Source organism: Silene latifolia, chromosome X (assembly GCF_048544455.1).
Source record: "Silene latifolia isolate original U9 population chromosome X, ASM4854445v1, whole genome shotgun sequence".
NCBI lineage: Eukaryota > Viridiplantae > Streptophyta > Magnoliopsida > Caryophyllales > Caryophyllaceae > Silene > Silene latifolia.
The window spans coordinates 59,434,159-59,457,497 of record NC_133537.1 but is presented as its reverse complement, the minus strand read 5'-3'; the positions used below and the strand labels follow the sequence as shown (position 1 = coordinate 59,457,497).

Here is a 23,339-nt window from a genome sequence, read left to right as displayed (position 1 = left end):
ATGATGCAAATTCACCAGGCTAAGACTGATACACCTCTGGATTTTTCAGATGTTTCAGTAAATTTTGCAGGTATCACCTTTGCTTCTCAAAAGGCTTGTGATGCTTGTCAAAATGCTTGGATTATTGATTCTGGTGCTACAGATCATATGCCTGGACATAAACATTATTTTGATAGTTTACATGTCTTAAAAAGGCCAATTTTGATAGGGTTACCAGATGGTTCATCACAATTAGTCACTTCTGGAGGACATATCACCCTAGAATCTGGCATTAGACTATATGATGCTTTATATATTCCTGCTTTTAAACATAATTTGTTATCAGTAGGCAAATTATTATCTACTACTGGTTTGTTGATAAAATTTCTGGTGGACAAATGTCTGATCCAGGACCCTGCTTCTAGCATTCCTGTTGGTGTTGGCTTACAAGAAAGAGGCTTATACAAGCTCAAGCATAGAGTTGCCAAGTTGTTAGCTGTTAATAATGCAGTAGTTACTGCTGTTAGTTGTCTTTGTTCTCAGGCATCAGATTGTAATAAACATAGTGATGTTGATCTCTTGCATGCAAGATTAGGGCATACTTCATTGTCTAAGATGCAGCATATTACTGCTATTCCTCGTAAAGACATGAAGCACTATGATTGTGAAACTTGTTTGCAAGCTAAAATTCATAGGTTACCTTTTGATAGAAGTACTAGTAGGGCAACTTGTAAATTTGATCTTATTCATGTGGATCTTTGGGGTCCTTACAAAGTTGCTTCAATCACTGGTGCTCATTATTTTTTTACTATTGTGGATTGATCATTCAAGAACTACTTGGACTTTCTTGCTTAAATACAAAACTCAAGTAGTGTCCATTTTAGAGAATTTTTTTGTTCAGGTTGAAAATGTATATAATTCTACTGTCAAAATTCTTAGAAGTGATAATGGTACTGAGGTAATTCAAGATAATTGTCTAGGGCTCTTGGCCAAGAAGGGCATTATGCACCAAAAGAGTGTGCCAGGGGTACCACAACAAAATGGTAGAGTAGAGAGGAAACATAGACATTTGATTGAGACTGCTAGGGCTATGATGTTATTTGCTAAATTACCCAAAAGGTTTTGGGGTGAGAGTGTCTTAGCTGTCACATACATAATCAATAAGCTTCCATCTCCTGTTTTGAATTAGAAGACTCCCTATGAGGTTTTAATGGGTAAAGTACCTACATATGAAGAGCTCAGAATCTTTGGTTATTTATGTTATGCTCCCCTTAATTCTGTGACTAAGGACAAATTTGCTTCAAAAGGAAGGAGATGTCTTTTCATTGGATATCCTTTTGGACAAAAGGCTTATAAACTGTTTGATCTAGACAACAAAAAGATCTTTGTAAGCAGAGATGTCATCTTTCTTGAGAATAAATTTCCCTACCATAATCAAAGTAATGAATCTAGCACAGATCCCTACAAATTTCTTGTGCATTCTGTTATTGATGATGATGTTATTACTAATAATCATACTTCAGTAGTTTCTCCTGCTCAGCAGAGAAATGCTACTATTCATACTACAAATAATACTCCTTTTATTCAAACTAATACTTCTCCTATTAATGAAATAACCACAAATTCCATCTCTTTGCATCATAATATTCCAAATGATGTTTCTCACCATGATCCTACTATTTCTACAACTTCTGAATCTAGGCAATCAGTCAGACATAAAACAATCTCCTCTAGATTACAAGGGTTTGTTTTTCCAAATAAAATACAAAAACTTATACACAGAGATACTGTCTTTGCTTCTTCTTCCTTGACCGCATCACTCAATGCTGTTATCCAGACATTTGAGCCTTCCTTTTATGCACAGGCAAAGGATGATCCAAACTGGGTTTTAGCTATGACTAAGGAACTCCAAGCTTTGGAGGACAATGGTACTTAGGAGCTTGTTTCACTCCTAACTGGTTTTAGAGCAATAGGATCAAAATGGGTCTTTAAGGTTAAGTTTAGGCCTGATGGTAGTGTGGAAAGGCATAAAGCCAGGCTTGTGGCCAAGGGGTATAGCCAAGTAGAAGGGAAAGATTAAAAGCACACTTTTTCCTCTGTGGCTATATTTGTCACAGTAAGGATTTTCTTAGCAGTAGCTGCAGCTAAGCAATGGCAAATTCATCAGCTAGACATTAATAACGTCTTTCTCCATGGCTTCCTTGATGAAGAGGTGTACATGCTTCCACCTGAGGGGTATACCAAGGCCTCACCAGGCCAAGTTTGCAAACTAAAAAGGTCACTATATGGGATCAAGCAGGCTTCCCGGCAATGGAATATTGAGCTCACTAAACTGCTTCTGTCGCACTCTTTTGTTCAATCCAAGAGTGATTACTCTCTGTTTATCAGAAAGGAAGAAGATCTTGTGACTATTGTACTTGTTTATGTAGATGATCTTCTGATAACTAGGAACCACAAAGCTTTCATTCCTACTCTCAAGAGATCTTTAGACCAAGCCTTTACTATTAAAGATCTAGGGCTTATCAGGTACTTTCTGGGATTATAAGTCTTGCAGTCTTCTGAGGGGATCTTACTGAATCAGAGGAAGTATGTATTAGATATTCTCAAGGACATAGGAATGCAGGATGCAAAGCCTGTTGAATTCCCACTTCCCAGAGGCCTGCACTTGTCTACTAATACTGGCAAACCACTTTCTGATCCTGAGTCTTACAGAAGGTTGGTGGGTAGGTTACTATATCTGAATCTGACCAGACCAGATCTATCTTATGCCATACAACACCTCAGCCAGTTCTTAAGTGTTCCCAGGGAACCCCATTTTCAAGCTGCACTTCATGTTGTAAGGTATCTCAGGGGTACAATAGAAGCTGCTCTCTTCTATCCAGCAAATAATGCTCTTAATTTGAAGGCATATTGTGATGCGGATTGGGGCTCATGCTCTTTTAGTTGCAGATCCTTAACTGTTCATTGTGTGTTCCTTGGTGAATCACTGATCTCATGGAAAACAAAAAAACAAAAAACTATTTCTAAGAGCTCTGCAGAATCAGAGTATAGAGCCATGTCATATACTGCTTCTGAAATTGTATGGGTGCAAGCTTTGCTGTAGGATTTTGGTGTTACAGTTGCATTACCAATTCAACTCAATTGTGACAATAAAGCTGCTCAGCACATCGCAACCAATCCGGTGTTCCATGAAAGAACAAAGCACATTAACATAGACTGTCATTACATTCGAGAGCGAATTCAAGAAGGATTAATCTGTACTAATCATGTAAAATCAAGTCTACAGTTGGCTGATGTAATGACCAAGCCCCTAGGTGCCCAACAACATCATTTTTTGTCTTCCAAGTTAGGATTGCTTTTCACTCCTGTTCATGAGCATCCAACTTGAGGGGGGGCTATGGAACCTGGTGCTCTATCGGCAGTAGCAGGTCATCAAAGACGAAGATGAAGACACTGCAGAATCTAATAGCATCCATCCAAGTTCTAGAAGCTTCTTTGTACAGCTGACACAGTAGATTGACAGCTAGCATAGTTGACCGCTGTAACTAACTATTGACCAAGGTTGTTAGAGTTAGTTTGTATATAAACTAAACATTGTAACAGATTCATTAAGTTAATGTGATTACAAATTCTATTTACTCCTTCTCTCACTATCAAATTCTCTCTCTAATCAGTTACAGATATTTTACAATTCTAAGTTCTCACTGCATAACAATGGCATCCTCAAGCTCCATTAATGGAGTCTCACTTGCTTACATAGCTCAATTTCACACTATGGCTTCATAATAGATTCTGGAATCCCATGCATGCTTCGATGTAACTTGACATGGCAAACATGTTATTTTGGTCAAGTACAAGTCGAGTCATTTCTGGGAATTAGGTATGCTTCAGGTGTGTTATTATCGATTTATTTAAGGGTATTATTCAAGTTTAGCGCCATCAGAATTTGGATATTGGGGTCAATTTGTGTTTCAGGTCATATTTGGGTTTACTTGTACAAATACCGAACCGATCTGTTTTGTCATGACTACATCTAACGTTGGAGGGTACGCCTTAGTGCCAGAATGTCATGGACATGACACATGAGCCTTTGCAGAGATCTTCTGGCAATGGGTGAGAGAAAGTATATGCCACATTTGTGTTCACAACTAAACAATTGATATATTTTGAGTTTATCGGGATTCTTAGATGACGAGAGATTAATCGTGTTTGATATTTAAAATATTCCCTCCGTCTCAGTTGTTATATTCGTTTATCACTTATATATTTTTTGTGAGTAGTATTTAATCAAAGGTAAACAAATGATTGTGACGAAAAAAAAAAAACACGGGCAATGTGAATATTTTGCTACAAAGTTTAACGAGAATAATACAAATGGGAAAGGAACCAAAAGTAAATAAAATTAGGAAAAGGTAGAGAGAAAAAATCCTCCCCCTTCTCTCTACCTTTCCTAATTCTTAAACTATTAGACCGACTCAACGCTTCATCACCTCACCATCTGTTTTGTTTGCTTCGCCGGAGAGGTAACCGTCCGGCGCCTGAAGCCTGATCTACGATTGTTTTTTCAACTTCCCATGTTTTAATCATCTTTCAGGTTTGATTTTAGTTCTATCGTCTGTTAATCCTACTTTCTCTTCGATTTTTCCTCTTTGGTTGTGTGTTTTGTCGGGCTTCTCCTGGTTAAATTTGCTGTTTATACTGTGACGACTTGATAAAGAAGAATAGCTGCAGCAATATCCGAGTTTTTTTGCTGCTTTCTTAGCTGGAATATCAATTTCTTCTACTTAATCTTTGTGATTTGGTTGTTGTGGATGATAAAGGAGTCGATGATGATGACCTTGCTAGGTTGGTTATAAAATTGGGGGTATCATCCATCTCCAATGTCCATTTGGTGAAAGACAGGGGAACTCCCTTTTCAGGGAAGGTAATTTCGTTTTGGCTGCTCGTCACTACACTCAAGCCCTTAAACTCGTATGTTTTCTAGGCCTTCCACTCGTTCATGACCAACCCGTAGCCACTTCCCTACGCCTCTCCCTTGTCCTTAATTTAGCGGGTTGTGAGGTGAAGCTTTCCCAGTATAATCGTGTTTGCTGATTCCTCTCTAAATATTAAATTATCCATGGTCCAGTTTCACTTTGTTGCAGTCAAAGAGAACTCCTTGAGCAGGAAGTGTTGTCGCAAGGTGGAGCGTTCCATTCACCGGAGTCGAATGGTTAAGTCTGATCCGAATTCGAGGAAGAGATCGTTGGGTTTTGTTGACAATTTACCCTTTTTTTTGCAGGTACACAGAAAAGGTCGTTGCCACTAAAAGTTCTAAAGAAAGGAGGTTGACTTGCTCCAGTTCGCGGACTATTATCATCCACCTTTTAAGAAATGTCGTCTTTCAATTCCAGTTAGTTTCGCTTGTACTTTTAGCCCGGCTAATTCCGTTTCTAGTCGTTTAGGGGTATGCAATTCCCCTATATTTGTATGGTAATCGAATACTATCTAATCTCTTTTTTAATAGTTTATATAAGATAATACACATTTGTCTAAAAAAAAATACAAATGGGGAAGGGAGTATAAGAATTAAGACCATCCCCAAGCAAGGTCACCGATTGGGTCGTGACCTTGTTGACTCACCTTAATGACACCTTAAATTAGGATTAAGGGGATAATTTTGGTGACCTTGAATTACTCAGGGTCAATTGATGACCTTCAATTGAGTTGGTGACCTGATAGGTGGCACTCTCTCATTGGCTGGAAACAAAAAAAAGGACAACCATCAAAACAAAGGGAGGGTGACCTTTGGTTGAGTATGGTGACCCGGTAGGTGGCACTCTTTCATTGGCTGTAAAGTGGAAAATGATTGGATTGATGACCTAGGTCGTGACCTTTTGCTTGGGAGGGTGAAAGTGGGTCACGATGATTAAGGTGTGATTAAGAAGAAAAATATTGGTGACCCGATTAACTCGACCTTCTGCTTGGGAATGGTCTAAGATAATCCCCAAGCAGAAGGTCGAGTTAATCGGGTCACCAATATTTTTCTTCTTAATCACACCTTAATTATCTTGACCCACTTTTACCCTCCCAAGCAAAAGGTCACGACCTAGGTCACCAACCCAATCATTTTCCACTTTACAGCTAATGAGACAGTGCCACCTATCGGGTCACCATACTCAACCAAAGGTCACCCTCCCTTTGTTTTGATGGTTGTCCTTTTTTTTTTTCAGCCAATGAGAGAGTGTCACCTATCGGGTCACCAACAAGGTCACCAACTCAATTGAAGGTCACCAATTGACCCTGAGTAATTTAAGGTCACCAAATTTATCCCCTTAATCCTAATTTAAGGTGTCATTAAGGTGACCCAACAAAGTCACGACCCAGTCGATAACCTTGCTTGGGGATGGTTACCATGCCCAAGCAAAGGTCACGCTAACTAGGTCACGAACCGATTTTACTCTTAATTCCACCTTATTAACCTTGACCCATTTTCACCCTCCCAAGCAGAAGGTCGCGACCTAGGTCATCAACCCAATCATTATCCACTTTACAACATTCCCACTATCATATTATATACTTCTCTCTTACTTTTTTTAATTTTATAAATATATTCATTGTAAAATACTAGTAACAATATAATGCTATAATTAACACAAAAGTATTTGAATTAAAAAATAAAATTCAGTTTTTCAAAAAAAAAAAAAATCAGAAAAAGGGAAAAAAAATGGGAATTACGTTAAAAATCAAAAGCAACCCTCTCTTTCTAATTTCCCTAATGTTTCCAATCTCTAGTTCTCTACCCAGACTCTCCCCCAAATCAATTTTTGTCCTTAATTTACCAAGATCTTCCCCTTTCATCCTATTCACCATAATTAAATGATAAAACTATGATCTCCTTCCATCTACCCAACCTTCATCTTCTTCGTTCCCATCACTGCCCTCCTTCATCCTACCCAGATCTTCACCTTCATTAATTATTTTTCATTTCTGGGTTTCCAAGATCTTCATCATCCAAGTATAATTTTTTTTCTAATCCTTTTTTTAATCATCGATCTGTTATTTTTTTAGTCCCAAATCAACCCATATTTCTTCATTTGTTGTTGTTAGACCATCCCCAAACTGTTTAAACGATTTTGTTGTTCAACTCGGTAAATTTTTGTGGGTCAAAATACATCAAAATTGAGTTTATTTTGTTGACAATTAAAAAATATGGCCCTTTTTAATATACTTGTATTTTTTCTTGTTTTAATTTAGTATATATTCATAATTTAATTTTGTTTATCAACTTGTTCTTTACTTTTCTCATTTTTGGGAAAATGACAGAGGAACACCATGTTGGCAGAGGAGAAGTGGATTGAAGTTGTCCTTTTTTTGTGTCCAACAAACCAGAAAATGACACCTATTGGGTCATGGAAGAGGTCACCAAAATGAAGCAAAGGTCACAAATTGACCTTCAAAGGTCACAAATTGACCTTTGGTCACAAATTAGCAACTTTGGTCACCAATTAAGAAACTTAATTATGTCACTAACCATGACCAAGCAAGGTCATGACCAAGCAATTGACCTTGCTTGGGGATGGTCTTAAGACTACGTACAAAGTATTCCCTAATCAATTAACGCACAACATTTACGTACCATTGAACGAAAAGTATCAGTTAGAGACAGTCTCATTATGTAAGAAGTTAACTCATTTATTAGCATTAAATAAATATGTTTTTCTTATAAAAATGAACCGTCTTATGTTATGAGAGTTGAGACGTCTTATTCTATAATTTATGTTATTAGTAGTTCTTTTGTCCCAGTCATTTGTTTAGCTTTAGTTTTGACACAAATACCATAGAAAGAAAAAATGGCCAATTATTTGGCGATAAGTGGACCAAATTGAATGTGAATGATCAAATTGTTCTAAAAAACATTCTCAAATTAGAAAGGTGAATAATTAATTAACTGAAACACCCTAAAATAGAATAGATAAACAAATGACTGGAATTGATTAATAATTAGAGTAAATTAGATTTTACTCCCTTTTGAAATCAACTTTTTTAAAATTACTCTTTTTTGATTTATTTTTTTAAAATTACTCCCTTAAGTTACATTTTTTGCTAAAATTGCTCCAAACACCAATTTAAGTGACTTATTTCGTCTATTTTTGAACTTATTCCGTTTGTGGCTTAGCCAATCTATACTTTGAAAGGTATAACTATGTAGACAAATGTAGGGGGGGTTCAAAAATAGAGGAAATAAGTCACTTAAATTGTAAGTTTTGAAGCAATTTTAGGGAAAAAAAATGCAACTTAAGAGAGTAATTTTAGCAAAAATGCAACTTGAGGGAGTAATTTTAATAAAAACTGCAAGTTAAGGGAATAATTTAAAAAAAAAAAGAATTAAAAGGATAATTTTAGAAAGGCAAATTTAACAAAAATAACCTAACCTTTGATATGTCTTCCAGAAATAACCCAACCTTTTAACTTAAACAATAATAATCCAACCTTTGTATTTTGTCACAAAAATATCCCAAAATCTCACCTAAACTAATTTCTACCTAATGTTGAGAAATGATATTTTGTAAAATAGTTTCATAAATCTTTATATAAAATTTATTAACATTACATAAAATCAAATAATCAAGTAGAAAATTAAAAAATCCAAACTTTCATCTTCACCAAACTTTTTATTCATTGAGAATCACAAACATGGCTATCAACTCTACAAATTTTCTCTAACATTAAAAAAGTTTGAAACTTGCAATCTTTTCCAAACTATTTTTTTTTCAAAAAATTATATATTTGTTTTATTAATTAATTTTCCATTTATAACTAACGAAATTATAATTTTTCAAATTTTTTGGTTATGATTTTTTTTTTAAGTATGATATCGCAAAATAAACTTTATACTCCCTCCATTTTTTAATATATGACGTTTTGTTTTTTCGAGTCGAACCTTTGACTTTAATATTTACAAAAATATATTTGGTAAAAAATTATAAAAATTATACCATTAAATTCCTTATGAAAAACTATTTCATATGAGTATACATATTACTATATTTAAGCATATAATTTGAGAGATATTGAAGAGAGAAGTGTATGTCTCGAAATGTGAGAAAGTCATATATAGAAAAATAGAGGGAGTATAAAAATGTATGAAACTATTTTACAAAATATCATTTCTCAATATTAGGTAGAAATTAGTTTAGGTGAGATTTTGGGATATTTTTGTGACAAAAATATAAAGATTAGATTATTATTGTTTAAGTTAAAAGATTGGGTTATTTCTGGAAGACATATTAAAAATTGGGTTATTTTTGTTAAATTCGCTTTTTAAAAAAGTTGATTTAAAAAGGGAATAAAATCTAATTCACTCTAATAATTATGTTTATTTTTTAGTTGTGTTGTGACTTTATTTCGCGAAGAAAGAGGAAGGAGGTAGTTGTTCCAGTTGAACAACAGAATATTAGTGAGCTAGTTGCTACATTACAAGTTGATCGAGGTTTTAAACAAAAGTCCTATACTCGTACTTCACGGTTCACACACTACAATAAGTCTACATAGCTAGGGTGAGGCAATACTCGATGTCGATGCAGCCACTGAAATACCTGTGTGATCAATCTGAAAATGACGCCTTAAAGTACTACATTCGTCCTGATAGGTTGTTACTTATTTGACTTTTTTGTGAGTGAAATTTTGAAATAAAGATACCTAGTGTTGATTTGGACGGAGGGAGTATGTACAGGACAATATCATATGATAGGACTACGTTTGATGCCCCCGGCTATCTCTATTTATCGTCAAATTTTATTTCTAAGGAAATAAAACTACGTTAGATTTGCTTTAACTCACGCGTTTACTATTTATACTGAAATGTAGAATTTATCAAAAAATTATGAGACATATTCACTACTCCCGCTGTTAATATTATTATATTCACGACATTTCATGATAATACTATTACAGTCACTACTCCTCCGGTTATTGATGTTTCTTTGACTACTCAAGTTATTTTTACGGCTATATCCATTCTCGTTAATTTTATCGAACTCATATTTAAATAAATAAATTTTTTTTTTTTGTTAAATCGAGTTGTTAACTAATTTTTCATACTTTCTTCGTTTTTCCTACTGTTACTTTCATTACATGTATTGTGTGACTATTGATACTTTCACTACGTACTCCCTCCGTCATTATCGTTTCTTTTACTACTCTCGCTGTTTTTACTCATATGAGTGATTACTATCATATTTGCTACATCCAATGTTATTGCAATTTTTTTATTTTATCAAATAGTTTCCAAAACATAACCTATCTATATTATATTTGTCTATGTTAAACATTTTTGTACATCTAATAAACTATATAGTACGAGTATAATGAAATTGTATAAATTTTTCTACTTACGTCCCTTAGTTTCTAGGTTATATATACTTCCTCTGTTCCGGTTATTGATTGTCCTTTGCCAAAATCAAAGAAAAACAAATGACTGAAACGGAGGAAGTATATAGTATTATTGATTACCCGATACCGAAACAGGCAGAAGAGCATACATATTTTTTTTTGTCATTAAGACAAAGATTGCTCATTTAAACTACAGCTCTCGCTATAGCATGAGCGATCCTATTAAGATTTCTAGGACAGTGGCTAAGATAAAAACAGTGACAACCGATAGCTAGAGATCGATAGAATGGATAATATTGGCGGAGTCATGAGTGATGTCGCCAATGCCATTAACTTGAAGGATGAGGTTTAAGCAATCCGTGGTAGTATCAATGTGCTTGTATCCTTGAGAAATAGCATCAGAAATTGCATGCCTTAAAGTCGTTGCTTCAGGTTGATACGGTGACTTTGCCCAAAAAGCCGCTTGTCCCCGGTGGAAGATGATTCCAGTTTTGTCATGAAAGATCCATCCAGCGGCCTTAAGATTTGTCTTCCAGAAAGCATCATATTTGATCCGTATATGGTCAGAACAAAGATCGGTTCCAACGAGCACATGTGGAAAGTGATTTCTGATTTTGAAATCATCGTCAACATCAGACAAATCCCCATGGAAGAAAAGAGCTAAGCTTTTCTCCCTTTGATTTTCAGCCCAAATATTGTTACTAGCGTCGACATCCAGTTGCTTGAACAGGGTGTAGAAATCAGTGGGGGACTCGCGAAAAAGAGCATTGTTAGGAAAACACCATATTCGCCAATGTGTGCTAACAAAAACCGAAACATCATCAATGAAATTCTTATTTTTCTTGAAAAAGGAAAGCCAATTGATAATCCAATTCTGAATTGAAAGATTGTTGCCCATATTACTACGGATACCCAAGGAGGAAGCAAACCATATTTGAGAAGCACAAGTGCAATCTTGGAAGATATGGCTCATGGACTCTACTTGTGGATTTTCAGAAAAACAGAGTTGACATCGAAAATTCCAATTAAGACCCCTTCGCACAACTTCCACGCTAGTTGGAAGAGAATTGGAGAGAATTTTCCATAAAAAAACCTTCCACTTACCGGTGATAGGCAGAGACCAAAGTTCATTCTTACAAAAAGCGATAGTCAATGATTCAATCCTAGATAAGTCCATAGCTGTAACTTTCCTAGTCCATAAAAGAGAAAACGCAGCCTTGTATCCACTTTTCGTGGAATAAATTCCATTCGAATTGAGAGGCCAGTAGACCTTATCAATATCATCCATACAAGGAATAGGAATAGAGCAGATCAGAGGGACGAACTGACCACCACAAATAGACTGAACTCGATTAAAATCCCAGTCCCCATTAGGTGTTTGTAGTTCAGAGACACTTATGAAAGGTTTGTTGGCCAAATCAGCAGGAGGAAGGGAAAGTAACTGTGCAAGGGAGGAGCCATGAATCCAATTGTCTCTCCAAACATCGAGTGCCGAGGGGAATCCTACTTGCCAAGCTTGGTTTCCTTTAAGCAATTCAAGTCCCCATAAAATCCCTCGGCCACCCCAAGTTAAAGAACCTTTACTGTGTAAATCATCATCAAAAATTGTGTCCTTTGAAATTCGATATTTAGTCCCCAAGACACGACTAAGAAGCCCCTCAGGCTGTTGAATAATACGCCAATCCGCCTTTGCTAAGAGACTCTGATTTAAGCAACCAATATTACAAATTCCTATACCACCAAGTTCTTTAGAGCCCTGGGTTAATAATTTACTACTTCAGTGAAGACTATTTCCACTGCAAGTCGTTCCTCTCCACCAGAACTGTGAGATCAAGGAATCAATCCTAGAGCTCACACTTACCGACATTTTAAATGCAGATAGAGAATAAACAGAAAGTGAGGAAAGAACAGAGCGGATAAGAGTAAGTCTACCAGCCGAAGATAAGTAAACATTATTCCAGCTTAAGATTCTCCTTCGAACCTTCTCAGATATTAATGGAAAAACTTCCCTTTTACTGGTCCCAAAATCAGTTGGAAGGCCCAGATATAACCTCATATTCTTATTTCTCGTAACCTTTAAAATTTTAAGGCTATTCCGAATAGTCCTTAAAGTACAATTAGGGCTAAAAGTGATAGCAGATTTACTCTCATTAATACGTTGTCCTGAGATTTGGCAGTATAAAATCAGGATACCTTCGAGGGAAAGACAATTCTGAATATTAGCCGTCATGAAGAAAATAGAATCATCTACAAAAAGAAGGTGTGAAACAGGCGGACTACTTCTGGATATCTTGATTCCCGTAAGGTGTTTGTCATTTTCAGCATGAAGCAATAATTGTGATAACACTTTAGTGCATAAGGAAAATAAATAAGGAGACAAGGGATCTCCCTGTCGAATACCAGCTCGAGGATAAAACGGTTTGCCAGCAACTCCATTAATTAGAATTTCATACGACACTGTTTGTACACAATTCATGATTAACTTAGAAATCTGTTGAGAAAAACCCATATATAGCATAGTAGCCTCAATAAAATGCCATTTAATTATGTCATATGCCTTACTCATATCAACTTTAAAGGCCAAGAACCCTTGCTTCCCCTTGAATTTTCGTGAGATGTGCTGAAAAAGTTCATGTGAAATCAATATATTATCACTAATATTTCTCCAAGGAATAAAACCGTTTTGATATTCTCCAACTAATTAAAGGCATAAGTTTCTTCAGCCTGTTAGAGATACATTTTATGACAATCTTCATTGTAATATGTATTTAAGTATTCAACTAACATTGCATACATATTATGTCGACAAGGAAAACAATAGGAAGAATGACAAGTTGCATACTCCGTATATATAAGTCGGTCACCTTTGCTTGGACGATCTTGGGATACACAGAATCAACCGATAGTACATAGAATGGGATCGCTCTAATTTGTCAGAATTGCGACAACCACGAAAGCATTATGTAGTCAACTTTTGTTCTTTTTTATATCTCGTACGTTTGATGTTCACATTTCCTACCCCAAACTCAAAACCCACAGTACACTATCCTGTCTTTTCTTGCTCTTCCGGTATCATTTATTAGAGAGTCAACCTTTGACCATTTGACATTAGTCAACATTTGGACTTTAATTTGCTAAATGTAATGCACGGTTTCATCCCCCCTCACCCATTTTTTAATATTCAAATGTCAATTTTGACGTAACATATAGCTAAATCCCCCATTAACATGTAACATGCTTGCTTTTACTTAATTTTGTCAACCCAATTACGGTTAAGTTTTTATTGGTTGTACTGTATAATAACGACAACTTCATGCATCTATACAGCCTAAATGATCAATAACGTTAAAAAAATCCCCTACCTATGATAGTCGCTAGCCGTATAAAAATAACGGCTTTTTTAAATGTGTGATAAGGGTATATGTTAAAAGTTGTTAAATAAAAACTTAAGAAAGAATACATGGAAAATTAAAGTATAAAATCAACTTTTTCATTTTGCAATGAGATAGTTCTTATTACAAAATCTCAAACCAACAAGGGTTGAACCCAATGGTAAAGAGTTCCCCTTTGAAATGAGGGGCTCGATTCCCATTAAATTAAAATATAGTCTTATTGGTGGCAATATGTAAACACCACTGATGGTCTGCTTAGGCCTTGGACTGGGTAAGGTCTACCCTTAAATGGTTAAACCTAAACTCTTTTGTAAAAAAAACAAAAAACAAAATCACAGTAATTATTGTAGAGAGTATGGAATAGTTTAAGATGGGTCCAGTTATATAAAAATCACCCTTTTATTATTAACAATAACTTAATAAATTTTTATAAAGATGGGCCGTTTTATAGTATAAAACCGTTTCAAAAATATGTGTTACTAGAGTATGAAAACACAGGTCGACAATCTTTATATTCGTAGTTTATACCATAGAAATAACAACAACAGAGAGGGTTGAAACACTTGGAGCTTATCTGATCGGACACTTTAATACATTTTTTAAATTTTATTTCTCAAAATATAGTATTGCACTTTCTAGTTTCTCCCCTTCCTATATTATCCACTTGCATTTATAGCTATCTTTTAACAAACACCTATCCAAGTTGCCAACTAGAATTCCAGAATTTAAACTACATTAAAATAAATAACTAAATTACTCTCAGAATTTTCCTCTTCTTTCTTCAACTTTAAGCATAATTTTTTATACTATTTCAAAGGCGGCGCCAAATATCTTTTCTTTTTTTTTAAAAAATAAAAATAAATAATACTCTTATGAGTATATATAGAGCCTCTTCCTCTTTGCTAAACTTTAGACAACCATTTATTTAAACACCAAAAAAGAAAAAAAAAAACATTTATGTGCATGTATTATAAAGAAGAAAAAGTGGCAAAAAGAAGTAGAATAAACAACAATGAAGAAGAAGAGATTAGTAGTAATATTAACACTACTAATAACTTGAATTATTGGGAAAATGAAGAAAATTTAGAAGGAATTATAAAAGAAATGTTAAGTCCTATGATGCCAGGGTTTAGTAGAGAAAGAGAGATGTCTGAAATTGTTTCTGCTCTTTCACATGTTGCATCCGGCGAGACGACATCGTCGTCTTATCGTAGTTTTGGTGGTAAAAGAAGGCATGAAGATTATGGAGAGCTTGATGAAGTTAGTAGAAGGTTGCTTGGTGGTCAAGGAAGTAGCATGTTTAGTAATGTGAATCCTGTTTCTTCTTATTCAATTCTTGCTCCTCAAGGTACCTTATTATTTCATTTAACTTCTAGAGTTTTCTTAGAATCTTTTTTCCTCCTACTTTTCTCTTCGAGTCTTGGGTATAGTCGTATAGATAGTGTAAAGGATGAACCAAATCCCCAATACTAAAAGCTTTAACACATCTCTAAATTTTCCCGCCTAAGTAATATTTCACTAAACAATATTTTTTTTCCTAATTAGTTTTCACTATCTATCTTCAATATATATTGAACAATATTTTATCTCCTAATTAATATAAATCATTGCTTAACCTTTATATAAATTAGGCTAATAAAATATCACATTGGGATATATGCAAATTCTCTAATATTTTTACTTAAAATACCGTGCAGTCGCACATGAGCTACACTAGTTAAGATAATAATTAATCAGTAGTTTTCCTTAAAACAGAGATATATATTTAGATAAATGAGACAATCTTTTGTGGTATTTTTTAATTATTTACTAGTTTGAATGCCCGTGCGTTGCAACGGGGTAATTAACTTATTTATAATGCAAAAAAAAAAAACGTTATAAGCGTTTAATGTTTACATTATATGTCTAATGATTTGTTTACATATTATTAAAATATCTCTTTAAAAAAAAAATACGTGGGTTAACTCTTATTTATAATTATATAATCACCCTACCTTATATTAATCTTTCGATGTGGGACAATTCTACTATTTATAAGTAATATATTCACAAAAATTGGATTTTTTTTTCTGATGTAGGACAATTCTAATATTTATACGTAATATATATTTATCAAATCTGCATTATTTTTCAATGTGAGACAAATAACATATTCAGAATTACACCATCTTTTTTGCACTTAGTTCGACATCCAACCAGATCTCGAATACCGAATACAGACAATTGCTACTAATTATATCTAATAGTTATATTTAAATTTAATAATATGATCAAGTACTCTCCATTAATATTTGTACGTTGTTTTTCTTCAAAAAAAAAAAATTAAAATAATTGAGATACGGAAATTTCCCGTAGTACCCCTTAGTTTTGTTAGATTTTCCATGTTACCCCTACTTTTAAAAATCTGCCCATGGTACCCTTGAGGTTCCATTTTTTTTGCCCATGGTACCCTCTAATGTAAAGGCTGTTAAATGGACGTTAAGTTTGATGGCGTGGCAATAAAATAACAATTAAAAAATAATACCCCCTTTATTGTTTTATTGGTACGGATATCTCTCTTTTAAATGCAAATTTAACTAACTATATCATTATAATATTGGAAATTTCTCATGGTAACCTTGAACTTTGATAGATTACACATGCTACCATTGACGTTTGTTTTCTATTTTTTTTATCATAATTAAAATATGTGCAAATGATAAGAACCTATACTCTAATGATAGAATATTTTTTAACACAATTCTAATTATATTATTTAAACATTGTATATTTACGGATTTACCACACCTACATTATTTTTCAATATGGGACATATAAATTCTATAGGTAGAAAATATAATGATATAAACTTTTAAGAGCTCTCGAAGACAATACTTAAGCGACTCAAAAGATTTTGGGTTGATGCCTAAGTTCCAAGGATGCTCATAGAACCACCCACCTTATGCTATATTTTGATGTGGGAAAATTCTATTTTTTATATGTAGTATATTTGTCACACCTATATTATTTTTCAATGTGGGAGATATAACATACTATGAAATACACCATCTTTAATATGTGCAAATTATATGAAATCTATATATACTCTAATGATAGCATTTCTTACCATGAATCTAATAATATTATTTTCATAATTTTTTTACCGACATTATTTTGTCAAATGAAATTTAAAAGTTTTTATATGAAAATTAGAAACATCACTTGAATATAAAATAAGAAATACATAGTATATATTATAATAACTAAAAGATTTTTCAAACATTAACTTAGGTTAGAAATCATTATTGTAGAAACAGTAATATAAACTCTTTTAAGAGTTATCTCTGACAATACTTAAGGGAATCAAAAGATTTTGGGTTATGACTTCTATTTATAATCATAAGATCACCATGCCTTACAGTAATCTTCCGATGTGGGGCAATTTTAATATTTATACATAGTATATTCACCACACTTACGTTACTTTTCAATGTAGGACAAATAACATACTAACTACTAAGTACACCATTTTTTTTGTACCTGCTTTGAGATCAACCCGATTTAATAATGAGAAAATACAATACAATACAATATACACTCTAATGATAGCATTTTTTTGTCACGATCTAATTATATAATTTTCATACGATATTTTTTTTCAAATGAAATATAAAGTTTTTATATCAAAATAATAAACATCACTTTAATATAATATAGAAAATGTATATATATGGGACATTTCTATTATTTATACATAATATATTCACAACACCTACATTATTTTTCAATGTGAGACATATAACATACTAAAAAGTCTATATCTTTTATATCAAAAATTTTTTGGATTAATACCTAAGTTTCAAGGATGCCTCCTATTTATATTTATAGAATCACCCTACCGTATACTATTATTTCAATGTGAGATACATAATTTAATTATTTAGACGTAGTATGTTCATAATGCCTACATTATTTTTCAATGTGAAAGATATAACATACCAAGAAATACATGTTTCTTCTTAAACAACCACTATTGTATACATATTATTTTTCTTTGAAGGTAAAAATCACTTAATCTCGATCATTAGATATGGATATCTACATCGTACATATAACGACTCATTAAAGCTCTATTACTGCATTCAGAAGACAACCATTAGTAAAATCTTTAGTTTTGTATTGTGTCAGAAGACTACCATTAGTAAAACCTTTTATTTTTTTATTTTCTTGTTCAATCTTTAGTTATTTTTTGATTTTCTTGTTCATATTCTTAACTCTTTCCATAGTAATTCCCAACGATTTCCACTTTATTTTTATATCATATCGTAGATAACGATAGAAAATCTTAAGAGCTCTTTAAAACAATATTTATGAGACTCGACAAATTTTGGTGGATACATAAGTTCCAAATATGCATCCTATTTATAATCATAGGATCACATCACCTTATACTAATCTTTCGATGTGGGACAATTCTACTATTTATATGTAATATATTCACCACACCTACTTATTTTCCAATGTGGGACAAAACATACTAAAAATTATACAATTTTACGTATTAAGAAGTACACCATCTTTAACATGTGCAAATAATATGAAATTTATACTCTATTGATAGCATTTTTTTAACACAAAGCTAATTATATTATTTTCATAATTTTTTTAATGATATTTTTTTGCAACATGAAATGTAAAAGTTTGATATAAAAATTGGAAATATCACTTGAATATAATTTAGGAAATATACATATTATAATAATTAAAAGATTTTCCACTTTATTTTTTACATAAAAAATTATACTTTCCTAAATTGATTTTTGATGATGTGGACACTCTCGGATCGCTTTAAAAAACTCTCTTATATATATATATATATATATATATATATATATATATATATATATATATATATATATATATATATATATATATTAGTCTTATTTATACAAGCAATAATAATTAAATGAAAAGTTTAACAATAGATATGACATTAAAATTTAAAAAGGCGCATTATTATATATGTCAATTTTCCATGATATTTATCGTTAAACTTTCTATTTAAGTCTTTTTAAGATGTGGCGATATTTTTCAGAAAAACCGATGAAAAATATCTATCTATAATAAAGTATTAATTTTATTTATTTTAACAAATTTTAGTTAATACTAATATTTCCATATATGCATGCACGGATAATCCCTAATCCGCCATGCATTGAATATCCTAATACAAACTTACATGCATCCTATGATTGTCGTCGTATTATATTATCTAAAATTTATGAGAATAATACTAAAATAGCTAATAATAAAACATGAAATAATTGAAAAGGTGATCATAAATTATCATTTGTGACAATCAAAAACTTGTAACCCCTCATACCGATTAAAGTAACAACAAATAGGAAAGAGGGTTATCAAAGGTTACAAGCTTGTAACAGTTACAAGCGAGATTTGATGAAATGTAATTTGGGGTATGTTCATGTATCATAATTTCACGAGCAAGTATCCAATTTGCATCAATAGTTATCCCCATGCATGCTTGATAGTTGATACATTGAATACAGTACTAGTGTTGAGTGCGTATGGTATGTTTGTACAATTTGCATGCATATGTGTTATGTCTCATTGCACCAACCTAGAACTAACGTAGTGTTCTCGAATAATTCTATCAAAATGCTGGCATTCTTGTCATAATGCAATAAACTTTAATTATTTTATGGCCGACTACTTCATTAGCCTATCACTAATTTACTATAATCACCTAATTAGCCGTACTAATCATAATTAGAGCATCTAGTTTTGTACGGTCCTCCCTTCACCTAACTATTATTTTAGGTCTTAACTAACTTACCTCTCGTGCAACCCACATACCATGATATATATTTCTTTCACCCCAATCATTTGTTTACTTATTTCAATTTTAAGTGTCTCATTCATATATCTATCTTCCTATATTAGAAATGTTTTTAACGGGTTTCCCCTCCTATCCTTTTGGTTTTTGTGCTAAAATTATAGATAACCAAATGACGGGACAGAAGAGTATAAAGGAATTACTACTACTACTACATATTAACAGTTTTCTTAATCTTACTTAATACTCCCTCCGTCCCGGTCATTTGTTGTCATTTGGTTTTGGCACAAAGACCAAGGAAAGGAGGAGAGGGCCAATTACTAAATGACAAGTGGAATAAATTGAGTGTGAATGATCAAATTACTCATCAAATTCATTCTTAAAATAGAAAGGACAACAAATGACCGAGACAGAGGGAGTACCTTTATTTTCGTAGGGTGTCATTATGTAAAAGTCAATTAATAGCGAGTACTCCATAATACACTAAATGTAATCAAAGCTCTTGAGTTTCCAGTTTGTTGTGTTTGCACCGTCAGTTTGATTACTTATATCATGTTATAAAACTTGTTCATCATTAGCTTTGTACCCAACTTTTATGCAACTTGACATCACTAAGCTTTCAAGTTTCAACGCCATTTTAACCAAGTTAAACAAGCAAAAAGAGGTCACTTTGCTGTAGCTAATACTCCCTATTAGAGAAGAAGTATTATTATTAGGATTATGTATTAGAGATATTAGGTTAGATAATCCTAATAATATACTGTATTCTCTAATACTCCCTAACTATGTCTTATTCATTGTTTACCTTTTATATTATGTCTAACTGATTAGTATTTTTATCAAAGCAAAGCTAAACAAATGATTTGGATGAAGGGTTGTGAGCATAGTTATCTACTTGACTTTGTTCCCAGTATGTCATTTTTCTGTAGTTTTAAGATATTCGCAGATCTTTTTCTCTTACATCATACTGTACTGCATACAATTATAGTTTCTCATATAGGTCGTACTTACAACCTGAAAAATAAGCATGACCAAATTGCAATGATTCCTTTATGACATTGTGATGATAAGAGTAATTTTTCCACAATATCTTACATTTCTCTACTTGAATTGTAGAGGGATCAAGCCACGGAATCCAACCTACCAGGACACCGACAACTACGACGACGACGACAGCCCGATTGGTAGCCCCAACATATTCTCAAAGCCCCACCATGCGGGAGCCCAACATTACACAACAAGTAGGAGGAGAACCAAGTAGAAGAAAATACAGAGGAGTTAGACAAAGACCATGGGGCAAGTGGGCAGCTGAGATTCGAGACCCCTACAAAGCTGCCCGTGTTTGGCTCGGTACATTCGACACAGCCGAAGCAGCTGCCCGTGCTTACGACGAAGCTGCTCTAAGATTTAGGGGCAGCAAAGCCAAACTCAACTTCCCCGAAAATGTTACTCTCCACAACACTCAAACTACAATTCCAACGACAATTCCGGCAACTACCCATTTTTCGACTTCAAATTCTACGTCAACCCTTTTGGTCCCACCATTAATGCAAAATCCGCCATTACAGTTCGTCCAAGAAACTCAAGAATACAAGGATTATGTTAATTACTCGAGGTTACTTACGAGTCAAATTAACGATAATCAAAGTGACTTAGTTGGGTTAAGTTTATTAGATAGAATGCTAATGACCTCTTCATTGGAGTCTACACCCACACAAATTGTTCCTATGAATTCCTCTGTTTTAGCATCATCATCAATAGTTGCATCCTCACAAATGGTGTATCCGACGGTGGAGATTCAGCCACGTGGAAGTCAAGGAAATGTGGATCAGTATAAGAATGATTCGTCAGGGTCATGATTGTAATTTAGTCTTGTTTGATTTTAAAGTAGTAGGGTGTTTTTGTACTCTGTTTTAGAATGTTCTTTTGTTGGAGGTTTTTAACTTTTTATGGTGGTATACTCATTCATGGTCAAACGTGGGAGAATGGTATGGGGTTTTGATTTTGTCTTGGCCAATTTATGTTGACCACTCAAGGAGTTGACTTTTTACTCTTAAGTCTCTTATAATCAACACAAATTCACATTTGTGATAGGATAATATCCATCACAAGTTTGTGACGGGTCAAATAAAACCCACATAAATAGATAAAGACAAGTCATTTGTGATTCTTTATGTATTTTAGTTTTTGTCTTATCTACCTATATGAGTGATATTGATGTGACTCCTATTTACGCACACTTAGTCCCCTAACTAGCCTAGTTCCTATGCTTTTTAGTATGTATTAGAGACGTTTCTTGTCTTTAGCCTCCTTCTATGCATATTCTATGAGGTTTGGTGTCCTTTGTAGGAGAAGAGCATTAACCTTGCCTAAATGGAGTAAAGCGGAGCTAAATTGATGATATCTAACGACCAAGCATCAAAGAGGAGATTAATACCAAAGACCTAAGTCAATAAAGCGAAGAAAAGGGACAATGATGAAGACCCCCATGACCCCTCAACGATCCCCACGGATCTTGAGGCAGTCAAAGAAGGAGAAACCATGCTGGCTCACAATCCGAGCGGCTCAAGCCCAATCCGGGCGACTCGGCAGCCAATCGAGCGGCCCGAGCATAGGACGAGCGTCTCCCCCCTGCACAAGACGTGGGGCTCCTCCTGAGACTTGCAAGGCTCTAACCTCCTTTTAAAAGGGTCTAATCGTCATTTAAGCCCTTATTTAACCTAATCCTTGTACCACTATAAATACCTCTCTTGTAATAATCAAAGGATTAAGCCCTCTTAGTAGGAGGCAAAGCTTACATTAGGAGTAGATTAGAATAGATTAGCACTTAATGTTTCCACAAATTACACATTAATCTTTTCTTAATTATTGTTTAAGATTTATTATTGGGTAATTGAAGATTATTCGGTTATTATTGGAGAATTGACAACTCTTCATCAATCAATCAAGTTTTCTTCTATTATTTTTCCTTTTCATTTGTTCATCTTAATATTGGTATAATCTCTTTACTCTTTATTCTTTATTGTTTTACTCATTCATCATGTTTAGACTAGTTAATGTGATTGACACCCTTGTTATCATGTTTTCCATGATCATGAGTGAGTAGTCTCTTAGGTAGGGTTAATGAGAGATTAGAGGAACTATAACATGGGGGTAGATTCATACTTAATCTAATATGTTATCATAAGATTGCTTGCTTGTTGAAGTGTTAACCTATGCACATGTTATGCTTGATAAAATGCTTGACTATGAAACCTTGCATATATACATCTCTTATGTATTCAACAAGACTTGTAAGATATAAACTAACTCGGGTCTTGTTAGACCATGCATAAAAGTGAATAGGAAGAAAGTAAGTCGACTTGTAGGTGTTGTACAGTCTTGATCGACTCGGCTCCGGGACCCAAATCTTCCTAGGAATTGTAAGACATAAACTAACTCGATTTCTCTACAACAATAATTGCTTGCAACTATGTAAACATGTTTGTATGATCACCACTAGAATCCCCTATGATCCCATGACACCCTAGTACCTTTAATCAATTGTTCTACATCTCTTAATTTATTACTTGTTTTAATTCATTGCTTCTATTAGTTTAGACTCACCAACTCCAACCCAAACCAATTGTGACACTAACATAAATTGAGATAGATAGGCTTAGAACCCAAAGCACACCGTCCCGTGGATCGACCTCGACTTAACCACTAACTAGTTGCTTGTTGAGATTATAAATGTGTTTGATTGAGTGAACAACGACTCG

The 23,339-nt window shown here is 33.7% G+C and overlaps 2 protein-coding genes across 2 annotated transcripts; one reads left to right on the top strand and one right to left on the bottom strand.

The window, feature by feature from the left end:
• Window positions 1–10,624: 10,624 nt before the first annotated feature.
• On the bottom strand, window positions 10,625–12,829 carry LOC141617433 (uncharacterized). The gene is made up of 2 exons (XM_074434633.1): window positions 12,215–12,829; window positions 10,625–12,109 (listed from the first exon to the last, which is right to left on the bottom strand). The coding sequence occupies exons 1-2, from the start codon at window positions 12,827–12,829 to the stop codon at window positions 10,625–10,627; spliced, it is 2,100 nt and encodes a 699-aa protein (XP_074290734.1).
• Window positions 12,830–14,500: 1,671 nt separating this feature from the next.
• Window positions 14,501–21,497, top strand: LOC141621412 (ethylene-responsive transcription factor ABR1-like). Its single transcript, XM_074437942.1, has 2 exons — window positions 14,501–15,093; window positions 20,695–21,497. The coding sequence occupies exons 1-2, from the start codon at window positions 14,703–14,705 to the stop codon at window positions 21,435–21,437; spliced, it is 1,134 nt and encodes a 377-aa protein (XP_074294043.1). The 5' UTR covers window positions 14,501–14,702; the 3' UTR covers window positions 21,438–21,497.
• The last annotated feature ends 1,842 nt before the right edge of the window (window positions 21,498–23,339 follow it).